Source organism: Hemitrygon akajei, chromosome 5 (genome assembly GCF_048418815.1).
Source record: "Hemitrygon akajei chromosome 5, sHemAka1.3, whole genome shotgun sequence".
NCBI lineage: Eukaryota > Metazoa > Chordata > Chondrichthyes > Myliobatiformes > Dasyatidae > Hemitrygon > Hemitrygon akajei.
The window spans coordinates 126,832,559-126,851,412 of record NC_133128.1 but is presented as its reverse complement, the minus strand read 5'-3'; the positions used below and the strand labels follow the sequence as shown (position 1 = coordinate 126,851,412).

General features: G+C 44.1%; 1 protein-coding gene across 26 annotated transcripts in view; it reads left to right on the top strand.

Moving 5' to 3' along the window:
• Positions 1 to 1,228: 1,228 nt before the first annotated feature.
• The window catches only part of LOC140728162 (leucine-rich repeat flightless-interacting protein 2-like), a 141,761-nt gene continuing 124,135 nt past the window's right edge, over positions 1,229 to 18,854 (top strand). For 8 of the 26 annotated variants that reach the window (XM_073046450.1, XM_073046440.1, XM_073046435.1 and 5 more), the window contains exons 1-2: positions 1,231 to 1,401; positions 6,085 to 6,177. In XM_073046450.1, the coding sequence (XP_072902551.1) occupies positions 6,088 to 6,177 (90 nt within the window). In that variant the 5' untranslated portion in view covers positions 1,231 to 1,401; positions 6,085 to 6,087. Of the gene's footprint in view, positions 1,402 to 6,084; positions 6,178 to 18,854 lie in introns of all 26 variants that reach the window. The other 18 variants (XM_073046430.1, XM_073046424.1, XM_073046432.1 and 15 more) reach the window with 5 other exon arrangements.

Sequence of the window (18,854 nt, the reverse complement as noted above, 5' to 3'; positions counted from 1 at the left end):
TCTGCGGGCATAAAAATGTTTTAGTCTCAATTTGTAAGTAAGAAATTTGCCTTCCACTCTTTTCATTTCTAGGGTTGCCACAGCTGAGCCAGTCAGATGATATGGCCACAGCAAGGGCAACTAAGAATGAAAATATTTTTCAATGAAATGCATCCAATTGATGTAGTACACTGCAGGGAAAAGTCACAACAATAACTCCCTGGAAATAACCATTTAAAAGGCACTTGGACAGACCCATGAATAGGAAAGGTACAGAGGGATATGGGCTAAATGCAGACAAATGGGGCGAGCTTAGATAGGCATCTTGGTCAGAATGGACCATTTTAACCAAAGGACCTGATGCAGTGCTGTAATACTCTATGACTCTAAAACAGTCCATTACATTACCATAATTGTTTGTGTGAAGTCCTCTAATGAGCCAAATCAGAGAGGCCAAGGTGATCACAAACACAAGAGGTCCTGCAGATGCTGGAAATCCAGAGCAATGCGTACAAAAGGCTGGAGAAACTCAGCAGGTCAGGCGGCATCTATGGAGAGGAACAAACTAGTTGAATATAGATACAATGTAATAGTTTTAATAAATTGATGGCAGGAAGGAATATTGTCTTTCCCCAAATGCATACTTCACTAGATATACTGGCTAAGTTACTGTTAGTCGCATTTTGGTAGTGAGTTATATTAGCAAGATGTGACCTGGCTTTCTTTAACTTATGTGGAATTAGGTATTTTAATATTTGGGTAATGGGCAATTAAGAAAAAGCTTGAACAAGAGGAAATCTGCAGATGCTGGAAATTTAAGCAACACAGACAAAATGCTGGAGGAACTCAGCAGGCCAGGCAGCATCTGTGGAAAAAAGTACAGTTCACATTTCGGGCCGAGACCCTTCAAGAAAAAGTTTGGTAATTTCTATGTACATTGAGATGCATGTTATGTAGGCTACTCTATAAGGGTCAATTTACAACACACGGGATGATTCAGAGGAGGATGGGTTAATTGAATACGTTTAAATACTGAATTAAAATACAGGAATGTGCTTTTAGTATATGTTGTAGCTAGATTAATTATGTCTGAGAATTTGATTCATGTAGCTAATGGGGATCTTTTACTAAATATATTTTAATATATTTCAATACATCGAGGAAGTTTTTTTAAAGTGTTATCAGTCAGATTTGTAGTTTCTGCAGGTCGCCGACATTTATTCGAGGGTTGGAGACAGCGCCTTTAAGCAGACAGGCCGACCCCGGAATATGTTGCAAAACGCGGTCAGGACTTCATCCGGAGCCGAGCCTTCGGAGGCGGCCGTGTGACAGCAATCAGTCTGGGAAGCAACGATCGTTACGGAACCGGTGCTGGAGGGAGACAGCCTTCCGATAGGGACAAAGGGAAGGACACAGGAAGAGGTACATTGGAGAAGAATAGAGTGCGTGCCGAGAGGGACCGAGACTGGTTGAAATGGAGAGACTTGCTACAGGAGAATACGGGCAGCGACATCGCATCAAATGGAGCCGAGCATAGTGTGGAGGCAGCGGGACAGTGATCAGATGGAGAGGGGCACAGTGTGTGTGTGGGGGGAGAGATCACATGCAGAGGGGCACAGTGTTGTAGCAGAGAACCAGTGATCAAGTGGAAAAGGGTAGAGAGAGAGAGTGTGTGTGTGTGGGGAGGGGGAAGGGAGATCAGACGGAGAGGGGCATAATGTGGGCAGAGAAAAAGAGTCATCAAATAGGGATGGAGAGAGAGAGAGAGATTGATCAGATAGAGAGGGGCAAAGCTTTGTGGGTGAGATGTTCCAGCAAATTGAGAGGAGCATAATGCTGGGGGAAGAGGGGAGGGGAAAGAGATCAAATGGAGAGGGGCATAGTGTGTGTGTGGGGGGGGAGAGAGAGACAGAGAGTCGATCAAATTTAGGGAGACATTATCAAATATAGTTTATGAAAGGACAGTGTCAGAAGGATGGAGCGCAGTACAAGGAGAAAGATACTGCTCCAGATGGAGTGTCGGTCTTGTGGAGCAGGCAGAGTTTGAAGATAATTAAAAAAAGAGAGATATCTCCAGACTGCGCAGAGCAGGAGGAAATATTAAATGAAAAGAGGAAGCTTGTGTAGACAAAGGTTATCAGAGAGGGGAAGCATATAGCAAAAGTCGCAAGGAAAAGTAGAGTGGGTAAGTTTCAGTGGAGGGATCAGAATACAGGAAGAGACGGTGAGGTTTAGGCAGAGATGCTGTTTAAAATGAAGAGGGACACAAAGTATCGAACATTGAAAGAATTTGGAGACAGTGTTTCCTGTAGTAGGGGAGTCTAGGACCAGAGGGCACAGCCTCAGAATACAAGGACATTAATTTAGAATAGAGATGAGAAGGAATTTCTTTAGCCAGAGGGTGATGAATCTGTGGAATTCATCGCTAGAGATGGCTGTGAAGGTCAAGTCACTGTGTATATTTAAAGCAGAAGTTGATAGGTTCTTGATTAGTAAGGGCCTCAAAGGTAATTGGGAGAATGAAGGAAAATGGGGTTGAAAGGGATAATAAGTCAGACATGGCAGAGTAGATAAGAAAGGCTGAATGGCCTAATTCTGCTCCAATGGTTTATTTAGTAGTGTCCCTGCAGTTATTGACCCTTTCTTTTGTTGTAGTATTCTTTTCTCTTTAGATTCTCGTGCTACGTGATTAGTGAGACTTTTGGATGTCCTAGTGCAGGATAAGGAAGGTGTTAATGCACTGGAAACCGTTCAGAGAAGGTTTACTAGACTGATGCATAGACAACTGATACTTAACCGGGTTCCTTGAGAGGAAAGGAGGGATTGAGTGATTTTATCTGCGAGAAATGTGGAAAGGATGTTTCAATTTATGGAGCAATCTAGAGCTCAGGTCACCCATTTAAGAGCGAGAAGAGCCATTAGGACTATTTTTCAAAGGGCAGAAGAAGCAGAACTTTTGAATATTTTTAAAACAAAGGCATATATATTCTTGATGAGCACTGGGAGTGGATAAGAATACACAGGTGACGTTCCAGCCAGATTAGTTGTGATGTTATGAAATTGAATTGAGGGACTGAATGGCCTACTGCTTCTAATTTTTCCCATTTCACTCCTGGTACATCGTCTGTCTCTCTCCATCTGGAAGTGTAGAGCAGAGGTTATCAAATGAGGAGGGGTAGAGGGTGAGAAGAGATGGCATTGTATGCAGAGAGAGAGAGAATGGTGTTGAACATCAAAGGGAGTGAGACAGAGACTAACAAATGGAGGAGCAATTTAGGGACAGACTGTCAAAATAATAGTGGACAATGGGGAGAGAGGTATCATCCAGTAGTCGATTACTCAGTAAAAATATCAAATAGAAAGGGGCATATTGTGGAGGGAGGTGGTTAAAAAAAGAAATGAGGCAGCTTATGGAGAGATGCTGTTGATATCAAGAGACAGAATCAAATGAGGAAGAGACGGCATAAAGAGAGAGAAATGTATCAGTGGAGAAGAGTGGGCGGGGGAAGGGGGAGATGTTTCACTTGGAGAAAGGCCAAGAGTATATTTGTTTGATAGCTAATTCAGTGGACCAAATACTAACATGTGGACTTTTTTTTTTCCTTTCTGTGTCTGAAACAATCTCACCATTCTGCTTTCTCTTCTATTTGAAATACCTTAATGTCTCATGCATGAAGGCATGTCTGTTTCACGTGGAGTTTGAGGTTACTTTAAGACTTATATAAAATCAAGATAGGAAGCAAGGGAGAGAAGGATTGAGAGTGCACCAGAGGTTGAGAGACTGTCAGATGGAATGTGTTCCAGAGAATTAGTATTGAAGGAAGTGTTGGAGTGAAGGTTATGTCCAAGGTGAAAGGGAGTATACTGGATAAAATGCTATCCAGATGAAGTGAATACAATTAGAAGAGTTATTGCAAGTACTGAGGAGATATTACGTATTAGTGAGAGGATAGAGCACCTGCGGAAAGATGGTATTGGAGGTGAAGGCACAGCCCGTAAGGCAGGAAGAAATTACAGAGACAAATGAAATGGTGAGAAGAAGACGGGATAGAATGTTATTGGTAAGGTGTGGGAGAGAAAGACTATAAGACATGGAAGCCTAATGAGGCCATTCAGCCCATCAAGTCTGCCCCACCATTCCATTACTTATTGGAGTTTCTTATCCCCCCTCCCCAACCCAATTTTCCTGCCTTCTTCCTGTAACCTTTGACACCCTTTCTAATCAAGAACCTAGCAAGCTCTGCTTTAAGTATATCCAATGACTTGGCCCCCACAGTTGCCTGTGGCAATGAATTCAACAGATTCAGCCTCTGGCTAAAGAAATGACTCCTCATCACTGTCCTCTGTTCCAAGGCGGAGACTTCTGGTATTAGACTCCCCACTATAGGAAACATCTTCTCCACGTCTTAGGCCTTTCAATATTTAATAGACTTTAATGAGAATCCTTACCTCATTCTTCTAAACTCCAGTGAGTACAGGCCCAGAGCACTCCTCAAATATTGACCCTTTTATTCCTGGGATCATTCTTGTGAACCTCCTCAGGACTCTCTCCAAATTTAGCACATCCTTTCTTCATTAAGGGGCCCAAAACTGCTTGCAGTACTCCAAGTTCTGTCTGCCTTATAAGTCCTTGGCATTATGCCCTTGCCCCCAAGGGATTGGGAGTGAGGGCATCAGATGTACAAAGGGAGAAAGAGTCCATGAATGGGTGATGTGAGTAGCACAGGCACACTCTGAGGTGACAGGCAAAATATCAGGAAGTTGGTGAAAAATTACTTCAAGATTTGTTGGGGAGTATGGTAATATTTAACCTGCACTTTACCAATGAAAGCTGCCTACAGAGATGAAACTGCCATGTCATTGTTGGGGAGGCAAGTCAGTTCTTTAAGATCCTCCTATGGCAATTAGACTTAAGCAGCATAAGAGGCATCCATGGGTGTGGGAAGGGGATGTATGATACGCTGATGGGTGGTAGGTTACATCTCCTCCCTCAACTATCATGATGAGTAGTTGTGCTGATCCAGGGAACACAGCCTTAGAACAGTGACAGCTCAGAAACAGGCCCTTCGGTTCCCAGTGTTATCCAAACCCAATTAGATTAAAAATCAAGCAACACGCACAACATGCTGGTGGAACGCAGCAGGCCAGGCAGCATCCATAGGGAGAAGCGCTGTTGACGTTTCAGGCCGAGACCCTCTGGCTGACTGACTAATCTCTTCTGCCTACACAAAACCCATATCCTTCCATTTTCCTTGCCCTCATGTGCCTATCCAAATGTCTCTTAAAAGTCTTCAATTTTTCTGCCTCTACCACCACCCCGGGTGTACAGCCACCACTCTGTGTGTTTAAAAAACAGACTTGCCACTCACATCTCCTTTGAAATTACCCCCTCTCAGCTTAAGTGTATGCACTTTGGAATTAGGCATTTGAACCTTTGGAAAAAGTTACTGTCTGTCTACTCAATATCTATGCCTCTCATAATCTGAGTTATTGCAATCTCTTAGCAGCCACATATGGACAGAAGAGGAGCATGGAAAAATAGGGCTGGCAGGGTCGCTGGGCAGATCTCCAATGTCATAGTGGGACTGTTTAATTTGGATGTCCTTCCTGACTTGGAAAGGTATCCCTCATGTTACTGTGGGTAATAAGTAGATTGTAAGATGCACGACAGATAAGTAGCCAAATGCACCAAGATGAAAAGTGCTTAGGCAGTTAGTTATCTGTTGTTTGCTAATCCGAACGTGACTAACAGCTCATGTATGCAGGATCTTTTTTAATCAGTAATTTAAAAGAAAAGCAAGTAAGTCTAATTTCTAGGCAAGAGTTTTGTTGGTGGTGGTGGAAAAGGAGAGGCAGAGAGTATCGGTGAGAAAGCACTGGATCTACTAAAGGAGAGTGAAGAGCTTGTGGGGATATACCCTGTGACATCTCTAAATTGATTATAGAATGTGTGAGAAGCTACAGCAGTACTGTACATCAGGCTGCTCACCTGCTCACGGTTTAAATTACCAACCTTGCTGATTCTCTGACATCTTAAAAAAAAATCAGTCCAGGAGTTGTATCTTGCCTTATACCAGATTTTCTTTTTTTTTCCAAATATTTCAGGATATGGGGACTCAAGGATCAGGCAGAAAGCGGATTGCCAATCGAGAGCGACTGTCTGCAGAGGATGATACTCTGAATCTAATTGCCAGGGAGGTAGGTTGCATCCTTCTATCCTTCTCCTCTTGTCTTACTGACTTGGGGTATCAGGTTAAGGTTGGTTAACCGCACAACACTCTTGAAGAAGGGAACTGTGTTTCTGCTAATGTCACAGTCAAGTTTGTATAGCAGACAATGTTACTATATGGTTCATAGTTTGATCAGCAATGCCACAGCAACATCTGCAGAAGTTCATCGAGCATCTGCCTCCTTGAGATCTGGCTTACTGCCTTGCATGTGTCTCTCAGAAGGTCAAAAGCAGACAGCTTCATATTTAGGTCAGGGATTAGGTGTTCCTTCTGGATTGTGTCCCACTCCACTTTTTCCTCACGTGCTAAGTGGCCATATCCTAGGTCTTCTACAGACATCCATGAAGGTTTCTTGGAGACTACGTAGTGAAATGGGAAGCTTGTTGACCAAGGAGGCTGTGGCTGTTCATAATGGATAATCTCCCCATGTCTTGCTTGGCACAATGAATGTCTGGAAGAGAATGTTAACTAGTACTGTTGTTTTGATGTGAATTGATGCAGATTTTGGATTCTGCTGACAGGTTGCATTGCAGAACTTAACTAGACAGCCATGCATTTGGTACAAGAACCCAGAATAATGTTCAGTATTCAGCTGTTGTAAAAGCCATTGTCACTGCCACAGGGGTATTTCAGCCCATTGTGGTGATCTTTTACAATGTTCACCTGACTCGAAAATGGTTATAGAAGGTTGAAGTTTCATTTTTTCGCTGGTGTGGGTGTTATTGAGATGATGTTTGCCTTTTGATAGTTGAGAAGATAAGACTTGGATCATCTGAGATTTAACCACAGCCTCCAATTGTACAAATTCACTGCCATTTTTGGCAGCTCTGGCATCAATATCTTTACTTGAGTGTGGTTAGTTCAATATGCAGATTTCCTTGTGGGTTAGGCTTACCTCTCTTATAACATAGCTTCTTCCATGTTCTACCTTTTCCCTGCAATTTATTTCTCGCCATGCTTGATCCATCACTCATAGGTTGGCAATTTATAGCCAACAATTCACAAAAGCAATCACTTTGTCTTTGATGTAAGAGGAGCACTTGGAGGTGGAGAAACCCATGCGGTCACAGGGAGAACAGGCATGCCTACCAGACAGCACCAGAGATCAGGATTGAACCCAGGCTATGAGTTAGCATTTGCAGCTGAACATCTAAGCATGTCTGCATTCTTTTATGTATTGAATTGCCGCCATGTGATTGGCTATTTAGATATTTGCATTAACAAGCAGGTGGACGGGTGTACCTAATAAAGTGGCCTCTGAGTGTATGTCAAGAAATTTGTTGTTTTGCATCAGCAGTACAATGCAAAGCATAAAAATCAGGTTACAAAATATAAATAGTGCAGAAGAGGAATAATGAGGTAGTATTTATGGACCATTCAGAAATCTGATGGCAGAGGGGAAGAAGCTGTTCCTGAAACACTGAGCTTGGGTCTTCAGGCTTCTAAACTTCATCCCCAATTATAATAATGAGAAAAGGACATGTCATAGATACTGAGGGTCCCAAATGATGGATGCTACCTTCTTAAGGCATCACCTCTTGAAGATGTCCCCAATGGGAGGGTGGGTTGTATTCATTTTGGAACTGGTTGAGTCCACAATCCTCTGCAGCCTCTTTAAGTCCTGCACGTTGGATCCTCCATACAAGACGATGATACAGTCAGTCAGAATATTGTCCACCATACATCTGTAAAAATTTGTAACAATCTTTGGTGGTTGGAGTAGAGGTCCTCTCTGAATGGAGGGGAACCAATGGATTTGGGATTTCTAGGCAGTAGTCAACAGTAATTGAGAAAAATAAAGGTTTTAGATGTAGTATGCAACATGGAAAGAAATTGGATGACTAACAAAACTCAGAGCATAGTTGGAGTTATTTTTGATTGACAAGATGTAAGAGCAGTTACCTTAGTGAACTGTGCAAGGAACTCAATTTGTTATAGTTTTATAAAAGATATGGATGTAGATACTGAAGGTATGTTTGATAAATTTGCTGATGACACCAAGGTAGGTGTGAAAGGAGGCTTGGAAACAAAATAAGAAGGTTACAAAGGCTAAAGATGGGTTATGTGAGCAGGCAACGATCAGACATTTGGAGTATAATGTGGGAAAATATGAAATTGCCCGTTTTAGCAAACAGAAACATGCCTTCTAAATGCTGAGAGACCGAAGAGCTCTGAGATGTTGAGGACTATGTGCACGATTTCCAAAAGGCAAGTATGCTGGTATAGCCAGAAATTAAGAAAGCAAATAGAAATTTATTTTTAAAGAACTGAATACCAAAGTAGGGAGATAATGCTAGAATTAAGTAGGGCAATGGTGATACTATATTCGGAGCTCTGTACAGTATGAGTTTTCATATTTAAGGTGTAAATCCACTGGACGTTCAGGAAAGATTTACTGGACATAGATTGTCATGTGGATTGTCATGTGACGGAGATTAGACAGGCCAGCTTCATATTCACAGCAGGTAAGAAGAATGAGAGGGAGCTTTTGTAAAATCCTGAGGGATCTTGAGGTGGATATGGAGAGTAGGAGAACCTAGAACCAGAGATCACTGTTTAAAAATCCGGAGAACTGTCCATTTAAGAATAAGATGTGGTGAAATATTTTCTCTCTGATGGTTTTGTCTTTGGAACTCTCTTCATAAAAGCGTAGTGGAAGCAGAGATTTTAAATATTTTTAGCATAAAGATAGGTAGATAAGCAAGGTGGAATAGTTGGGAGAGCTGAGCTGAGGTTGCAGTCACCATTGTATTGAATGACAGAGCAGGCTTGAGGGGCCGAATGGCCTACTGTGTCCTTTGTCCTGTGTTTTTGGGTCAGGGTGTGATAGGTGTGCAGGCGGCAAACCACAGGCAATTTCTGTCCTGTTGGTGTCGGTGACAGAATTGGGAGGCACAGGCAATGAGGAGATGTAAAAGATGAATTTTACTGGGCAGCAGCCTTCTACCAGCCTCATTCCAGTGTGATCACAAACACTCAGTCAGGTAACATCTATGAATAGAAGTTCTTTTTGACATTCACTTAATAAATGTGTATTTGAATCTCTAAGAGACGGTTGGTTCAGTAATGCCCAGTGCTTTGAATATATTTATATAGAATTATGAACAAGAGCGGTCAGGCTGGGCATTTGTGGCCCGAAACAGCTCGCAGAAGACCATTAAGTCCATGTGAATGATGCACACCTAAAACTAAAACATAACATGCTGGAAACGGTAACAAGCCGGTCAGCAGCTGTAAACAGAAAACAGAAAGGTTTTGGATATATCCTTCCTCAGAACTGAGAACACACAAAATCACATTTGGGGGACCTAAATCACGAAGGTCAGTGTTGTTTAAAACTGAAATCAAGCACACTTCCCTCAAAGCATTTGTCAAGTACTTTAACCAAGACATGAAATTCTGCTGATGCTGGGAATCTGAAGCAACGTGCTCAGAATGTTCAGGAAACTCAGCAGTTCAGGGAGCATCTGCAGAAATAAGCATCAGCATGTTGGCCGAAACCCTTCAGCAGGATTGAAAAAGAAGGGGGAAGAAACCAGAATAAGAAGTTGGGCGGAGGGGAGGCAGCACCAGCTTGAAGGTGATAGGTAAAGGCAGGTGGGTGGGGGGGGGGGGGGAATGAGGTAAGAAGCTGGGATGTGATGGGTGAAAAAGATAAAGGGCTGGAGAAGAAGGAATGCCTCTGGGGAAGATGATGAAAGGGGACCTTTGAAGGTGGTGGAAGTTGCAGAGAATGATGTCCTGGATGCGGAGGATCATGGGGTTGTAGGTGAGATCAAAAGGAGCTATGTCTGTTAAATTTGCAGGAAGATGGGTGAGTTCAGATGTCCAGGAAATGGAGAAGATGCAGGTGAGAGCAGCATTTATGATGAAGGAAGGGAAACCCCATTCTTTGAAGAAGGAGGACATCTCTAATGTTCTGGAAAGGAAAGCCTCATCCTTGGAACAGATGTAGTAAAGGCAAAGGAACTAAGAAAAGAGAATGACATTTTTACAGGATGTAGGGTGGGAAGACAGGAGGCAGGTGGTCAAGATAGCCGTGGGAGTCGGTTTATAAAAGATGTCAGTAGACAGTTTGACTCCAAAGATAGAGACAGAGAGATCAAGAAAGGGGAGAGAGATGTCAGAGATGGATCAAGTGAATTTAAGGGCAGGCTGGAAGTTGGAGGCAAAGTTGATGAAATTGACGTGCTCAGTATGAGTGCATGAAGCAGCACTAATCCAGTCATCATTATAGTGCAGAAAGAGTTGTGGAGCATTACTAGGGAAAGTTTGGAACATTGTTCCACGTAGCCAATGTAAAGGCAGGCTTAACTGGGGCCCATGCAGATGCTCATGGCTACACTTTGAGTTTGGAAAAGGTTGGAGGAACCTAAAGAAAAATTGTTGAGTATGAAGAACAGTTCGGTGGTGGTGGAGGGGAACTGGTTGGATCTGTTGTTGAGAAAGAAGCAGAGAGCTTTAACACCTTCTTGATGGACCTTAGAAGTGTATAGGGACTGGACATACATGGTGAAAATGAGGTGATCAGGGCCAGGGAAATGAAAGTTGTTGAGGAGATTGCGACCATGTGAAGTGTTGCTTATGTAAGTGGGAAGGAACTGAACCAAGTGTGAAGTGATACACCTGTCTATTCATCTCCCTCATCTCCATTCAGGACCCCAAACAGAACTTCCAGGTGAGGTGAACCAGTTTGGCCATTCTCCTCTGGCCCTCAATTAACAAGGTGTTTTCGCCCAAGGAACTGCTGCTCATTGGGTGTTCTTTGCTTTTTGCACCATTTTCTATAAATTGTACCGTCTCTGCCATTTCTTTGTATTCATCAGCTGCATGGAGAAGGGGAGCCTGCTGCATGGGCAATAGCTTGCTCTCCATATCGTACTGTACTGGCTTGCATACCAGCTTGTGTATCACGTAGGCAGCTTGGATGCAATATGCATGGTCAACCCCAACCAACGAAGGGTTTCCTCTATAAACTCTAGAGGCTACTATACAAGAAAATCACAAGCAGTCAGCATTTTCTGAGATACTCAAGCCACCCCATCTGGCACCAACAGTCATTCCACGGTCAAAGTCACTTAGATCACATTTCTTCCTTACTCTGATATTTGGAGTGAAAACAGCTGAACCTTTTGACCATGCCTGTATGCTTTTATGCATTGAGTGGCTGAATTGCACATGAATGGCTGATTAGATATTTGCAGTAATAAATGGTGCACAGGTGTACCTAATAAAGTGGCCACTGTGTAATTTTTAATAAAAAGTATTAAAGCACTGTTTACATCAAGTTCAGGTTTATTGTCATCTCACTTTTCTGCCAAAAGGAAACAACATTCCTCCAGACCACAGTGCACCCACACAACATGTATCACACACAACATATAAACCAAAATATTACACTATAAATAAGTAAAATATATTCAAAATGCATGTAGTAAAAATCACAGATAAGCAGTTGAGTAAACAGCTCGCTATCCTGATGACGAGACCTCCGTGGTGGCAGAATATTCATTAGTCTCACAGCCTGAGGAAGGAAGCCCAGTATGACAGTCCTAGTCCTGATGCTCCTGTACCTCTTTCCTGACGCTAGTGGGTCAGAGAGATTGTGGGGTGGATTGTATGGATCCTCAGTGCTTTGGGCCCTCTGCCTGCACTTCTGATAAGTGTCACAAATGGGGGAGACCCTGATGATCCTTTCGGCAATTTTGTCTGCCTTCTGTAGGGTCTTGCAGCTTCTGTACCACAATGTAGGCAGACAGGATGGTCTCGATGGTGCTCCTGTAGAAAGTTGTTAGATTGGGGGTGGGGAGCCTTTGCACATTTCAGTCTTCTCGGAAAGTGTAGATGCTGTTGTGTCTTCTTGACCAGCGAGGAGGTGTTTTGGGTCCAGGTCAAATCATCCGTTACGTGCACACCAAGGAACTTTGTGCTCTTCACTCTCTCCATGGCAGAGCCATTAATGTGCAATGGAGAGTGGGTGGCCTGCGCCTTCCTGAAGTCCAGAATCATCTCTTTTGTCTTGTCCACGTTGAGACTCGGGTTGTTGTTCTCACACCATTGGACAGGCCTCCATGCCTCCTCCCTGTATGCCGACTCATCGTTGTTGCTGATGAGACCAAGCACTGTAGTGTCATCGATGAACTTGATGGTGTGGTTTGCATTGAATCTGACAGTGCAGTCACTGAGTCGGCAGCATGTCCAGCAGCGATCTGAGCACACAGCCCTCTGAATATACTCCAGTCCATGCTTTCGAAGCGGTCCTGCCACACTGGGATCTCTCTGTGGATTGGTTTGACTGTTTTAACCAATTATACACTGGGATTAGCAAAGTGGAGATGTGGTCTGAGTATCCGAGGTGAGGGTGGTGTGTAGCCTTGTGGACTCCATGAACATTGGTATAAACCAGGTCTAATATATTCCCTCCTCTGGTTGCGAAGTTGAAATGCTGGTAGTACTTTGGCGGGATTGCTTTTAAGTTTGCATGATTGAAGTCACCCAGCACCAATGGAGACACCATCGGAGTGAGGGGTCTCGACATTGCTGATTGCGCTGTAGAGGTCCTGCACCACTTCCCCAGCACTAGCATGGGGGAGGAATGTAAACAGCAACAATCACAATGGCAGTGAACTCCCTGGTCTGTACCTCACCATTTTAAAAACTCTATCTGTGGTGAGCAATGGGCTCACTCATTCCTACCGTGGTGCTCGCATAACTGAATAACTGGTGTCTGCTACAGTAGCTGTAAGAGTTATCAGTTATCATTTACACAATACGAAAAAATAGATAAATTATCTGAAGATGATTGCAATTGTCCCTCTTCATGGAATGCATATGGTTGTTGAATATGCAGATAATGTGACCTGGCACAGGTTTGAAGTCCAGTTTCACCAGCCTAACTGCCATGGCAGCACTGCAGGTCTCCACAAGCAGTCTCAGGTTTGTGCCCAGTATGCAGATCACAGCTGAGGACCTCAAAGGCAGAGTTCAGATTTGTGCTGGGACCTTAAGTAGCACAGTTCAGTTCAGAGCAGCAAGGCCCCTGCGGTGGTGCAATCACAGCTGGAGTTCCTCTATTCAGTTTGTTCCACAGGTGTGCTAGAAGCTGTACTAAGTGATCAAATGCACTTCTTGTCGAACTTCTGGTAATTGCCCCCCCCCCCCCCACCTCTCCTTCACCATTCCCCATTCCTGTTTCCCCCTATCTCCTTACCTGCCCCTCTGGTGTTCCTCCCCCCTTCCCTTTCTTCCATGGTCTTCTACCCTCTCCTGTCAAATGCCCACTCCTCCAGCCCTTTACCTCTTTCACCAATCTACCTCCCAACTCTTCACTTCACCCCTGCCCCTCTATCACTTACCACCTTGTACTTCTTCCTCCCCCCCCCCCCCCACCTTCTTGCTCTGATTTCTCATCTTTTTTTTCCGGTCCTGATGGAGGGGCTAGGCCCGAAATGTCAACTGTTTACACTTTTCCGTAGATGCTGCCTGGCCTGCGGCGTTCCTCCAGCGTTTTGTGTGTGTTACTTTTCTGTTTTCATGTCGGATTTCCATCACCTGCAGTTCTTTTTGATTAAAGCGAAAAGCCATAAAGTTGAATCAAGCCCATCGTCATCCAGTGTATCTCACCACACCCACGCTTTGAATACAGAGCAGGTGTGGTAGGCTGATAGTTCGACATAGGCACTCTGGTTGCCAAGAGCATCTGTATACCTCCAGCTGTCATTTTGGTGAAACAAGCTCCTCCAGTCCCTCCATTTGTGTATATTACTTTGATTTCCAGCATCTGCAGATTTCCCCTTGTTTGTGATTAAAACAGAAAACGCTAGAAACGCTGAGCAGCTCGGGCAACGTCTGTAAAAGGAGAAACTGAGTTCACGCTTCTGCTTGAAGACCCTCGGTCGGAACAGGGGAAGAGAGAAAATGAGTTTGAGTCAAGTTGCAGAGAGAATGGTGAGGGATGGATAAAACAAAGGGAAAATCTCGGATTGGGTGAGGCCCAAGTGCCCATGGAATAAACAGTAGGTGAAGTTATCTGGTTGGTAGGCTAAAAAGACAAAGGAGCAGAATTAGGCCATTTGACCCATTGAGTCTGTACTGTCATTTCATCATGGCTGACTTATTATCTCTCTCACACCCATTCTCCTGCCTTCTCCCCAGAACTTTTGACGACCTTACTAGTCAAGAATCTATCAACCTCTGCTTTAAATATACCCAGTGACTTTGCCTCCAGAGCTTTCTGAGACAATGAATTCTACACCTTCACCACGCTCTGGCTAAAGAAATTGCTCCTCATCTCTGTTCTAAAGGGATGTCCTTCTATTCTGAGGCTGTGTCCTCTGGTCCTATAGAAAGCATCCTCTCCACACCCCCATTTGAAAGATGATAGACTTCTCTGTTTGATTTATATTTTAGAGAATTCCACTGTTGCCAATAGTCAGGCGGTCCTGTCCAATGTGGACCTTCATTGACCTCATAAGAAGGAGAGCAGCTGATTGGCCCATTGGTCCCTCTAGTCTCGATCTAACGTTAGACCCAGGAAAGAGGGAGAAATTTGGGAGGAGACTCAATAACGGAACAGATCTAGGTAGGTGAGGAAGGGGGGCTGGCCTGCAGAGTGAGGCAGGCTGGATTAGTCCTGTTCAGGGCTGTGAGTCTGTGAGATTTGTTTGGATTAACAAAAGCAGCATGAGTTATAGAGTCATGAAAACTGGAGCACAGAAACAGGCCCTTTGGCCAATCCAGTTCATGTTCTGCCTGGTTCCATTGACCTGCACCTGGACTATGGCCCACCATACCCTTCCCATCCATGTAGTTATCCAAGCTTCTCTTAAATGTTGACATTGAACCCACATCCACCACTTCCTCTGGTAGTTCCTCACCACCCTCTGACTGAAGAAGTTCCCACCCATGTTCCCCTCAAATACTTCACCTTTTGCCCATTAACCCCTAGTCCTAGTCTCATTCAACCTCAATGGGAAAAAGCCAGTTTGCAATTACCCTGTCTAAACCACTCATAATTTTGTATTCCTCTATCAAATCTCCTGTCGTTCTCCTGTGTTCTCGTTTGCTGATCTGAGGTCCAACCCAAGAGTTGACTAACCACATCAGGTCACCAATAGGTAGTTGCAGAAGGACACCTCATTTTCTTGGCACATCAGCCCAACTGTTGTTCAGAACAATGCTGCTACACAGTGCTGGCTTGAATATAACAGTGTCTGGCCGGGGTGTCCACATTCTTGGTAATATAGTCACACCCTGGCAAACAGACGTTGTGTCACTTGAAATGTATGGCTATTTTTGGATGAAGATCTGCCTGAGTAATACATTGTGGGCGTGTGGGAGCTGGGATGAAGCCCAGTTCAGAGGCATCAGTGGGTTAAAAGCTGCCCTGGCAGCGAGGGAAGGAAGTGAACTGTGTGTAGTGCATAAAGTGCAAGCTCCCACTGCTCAGTTTAACAGTGTTATTTCATTGTTTTATTCTGAATTGTACAATGCAGTGCCAAATCTGCAGGGATTTGGCAAGGCACTTGTGATCAAGCTGTCCTTTATCTGGAAGTGTTTACTACCACAGGGGATTGGAATATATCCCAATTAACAATGCTCTTTGCATTATTATTCCTGGCTCTCCTAACAGTTCTAATGACTATGGCAATTGTCATCTTGTCTTGGTGGACAAGCTTGTGAGTTCCTGAGATCTTGAGAGCAAAGCCTTCTGGAGTTTAGGGTCACCCATGGTGGTAAGGTCAAGGGGGAAGATCCATGCCAAAGAGTGGTTCAACCAAAACCTCAACGGTGGAGCTGGCAGAAAATGGTGACACATCATAAAGGCAGTGAAGGTGGAGCAGGGCCATATCACTGAAGGGTTCCCAGTTCCCACACCACTGGGAACGTGACCCCAATCTGTCAAAGACCATTCGGTGCCTGTTCAGCCTCCCTACATGATACAAATTCACACACAGGCGTTCTCCATTAAGGGAATTACCCTTTAGCAGAATGTCATAATCGACTGAGTGATCACACTAATGACTGTGGCAATCACTTCCTCCATCATTTTCTATGAGATCCTTCGTCTATTTGTTCCTTGCCTCTTTCCATAATTTCAGCTCTCTCCCTTTGTGCCTTTCTCCCTCTCTCTCTCATTTTCACTCCTTTACCCTTTGCAGAGTGAAAGACTTAAAATTGTGAGAAGAGAAAGGAAGCAAACAGATGGAGAGCTTTGAAGTGTGAGGTAGAGTGGAGCAGAGTCACATTACAGTCTGAGGGAGGATGAAATGAGGCACAGTGCTAGGCCCACACAACACGAGGCTTAGTGTGGGCCTAGTGCTTCCACAGTGGGAGGAATCTGAGGAAACAATGCATATTATAAAAGTTATTTGCAGCCTTTGGGAGCAGCAGCAGAAGTTCTCGGCCTTGTCTCTATATTTAGCAGACTCGAGTGCCGCAATACTGAAGGTTGGTTTGCACTGTTTGTGACTCAGCCCAGTTCTCCAGGCAGCTGTTGAGAAACGGACTGTACGTTTGTTTTTGGACCTATAGACCCAACCCACTGGTTTTTTTAAAACAGGTTGCCAAGAAACAAAGGAAGTAGCGTTTCCTGACCTGACATCTCGATCTGAGCACTGTGACAGGAACTGGTAGATTTTGCAGTCCCCTGTGAAGGGAAATCAGTTAACTAAACCTCTCATTGTCAAGGATTCTGCTTATTCTAGAAATAGTCACTGAGTTTCAATGGGATATAGAAATCATTCAGCAATCAGTTCAGTAAGATTTTTGAAGGGTAGGGAGATGGGAATTAGCACTTTACTTAGGGTAGGTTATTTAATCTAGGTGTGGCGTGGTACCCGAGGCTGAAGCGACGGCTTGGGCCTTCCCGGCATTCATTCTGTGCATTAAAGTTAGGCATACATGTCCATAATGTGTACCAGTCTGAAATTCAACCCTAGTCAGTCACACCAGCATCATCTGTGCCTCTCTCTGCAATTGGATCATCAGCTTCCTAACCGGAAGACCACAATCTGTGCGGATTGGTGATAACATATCCTCCTCGCTGACAATCAACACTGGCGCACCTCGGGTGTGTGCTTAGCTCACTGCTCTGCTCTCTGTATACACATGACTGTGTGGCTAGGCATAGCTCAAATACCATCTACAAATTTGCTGATGATACAACCATTGTTGGTCGAATCTCAGGTGGTGACGAGAGGGCATACAGGAGTGAGATATGCCAACTAGTGAAGTGGTGCCACAGTATCAAACTGGCACTCAACATAAGTAAGACAAAAGAACTGATTGTGGACTTCAGGAAGGGAAAGACGAAGAAACACATATCAATTCTCAAAGAGGGATCAGAAGTGGAGAGAGTAAGCAGCTTCAAGTTCCTGGGCATCAAGATCTCTGAGGATCTAATCTGGACCCAAATATTGATGTAGTTATGAAGAAGGCAAGACAACGGCTATACTTTATTAGGAGTTTGAAGAGATTTGGCATGTCAACAAATACACTCAAAAACTATAGCTGTCCCATGGAGTGCCTTCTGACAGACTGCATCACTGTCTGGTGGGGAGGGGCTACTGCACAGGACCGAAAGAAGCTGCAGAAGGTTGTAAATCTAGTCAGCTTCATCTTGGACACTAGCCTACAAAGTACCCAGGACATCTTCAGGGCGCAGTGTCTCAGAAAGGCAGCGTCCATTATTAAAGACCCCCAGCACCCAGGGCATGCCCTTTTCTCACTGTTACCATCAGGCAGGAGGTACAGAAGCCTGAAGACACACACTCAGCGATTCAGGAACAGCTTCTTCCCCTCTGCCATCCGATTCCTAAATGGACATTACCTCACTTTTTTTAATATAGAATATTTCTGTTTTTGCATGTTTTTAAAATCTATTCAATATATATGTATACTGTAATTGATTGATTGATTTACTTGTTTATTTATTATTATATTTTCTTTTTTTTTCTCCGCTAGTTTTATGTATTGCATTGAACTGCTGATGCTGGTGATAATAAACCTGATTCTGATTTGACAAATTCTTAACACAGGATATTTATTTTTATTCATGTTTGTTTAGATACATAGTGTGTAGCAGGCCCTTCTGCCCCAATGAGCTGTACCACCAGCAACGCCCCTATTAAACACCAGCCTAATCACAGGGATATTTTACAATGGCCAGCGAACTGACTAACTGGTACATGTTTGGATTGTGGGAGGAAACCGGAGCACCAGGAGGAAACCCACATGGTCATGGGGAGAAGACAGAAACTCCTTACAGGTGACACCAGAATTGAACTCTGAATGCTGACGCACTGATCTGAAATTACGTCGCGCTAACTGCCGTCAGCGCACTGGTGTAGCACAACGGCGCAGGTCTAGCCACCTAGTTTCAATCCTAATCTTGGCTGCTGTCGTTGTGGAGACTGCACATCCTCCCTACGACTGCATGGATTTCCGCTGGGTTCCCCTCTCTGAGTTTCTCCAGCAGACTTTGTCGCTGGTGGATAATTGGCCTCATGTTTCCAAGCGAGGACTGGAATATGAGGGTAACTGAAGGGAAATTTGCAAGAATAGACTATGGGAAACATCAGTGCAGAATGCATTGGCTTTGTGTGCCAACATAGACTTGATGGGCCAAAATTCTGATCTCCCACT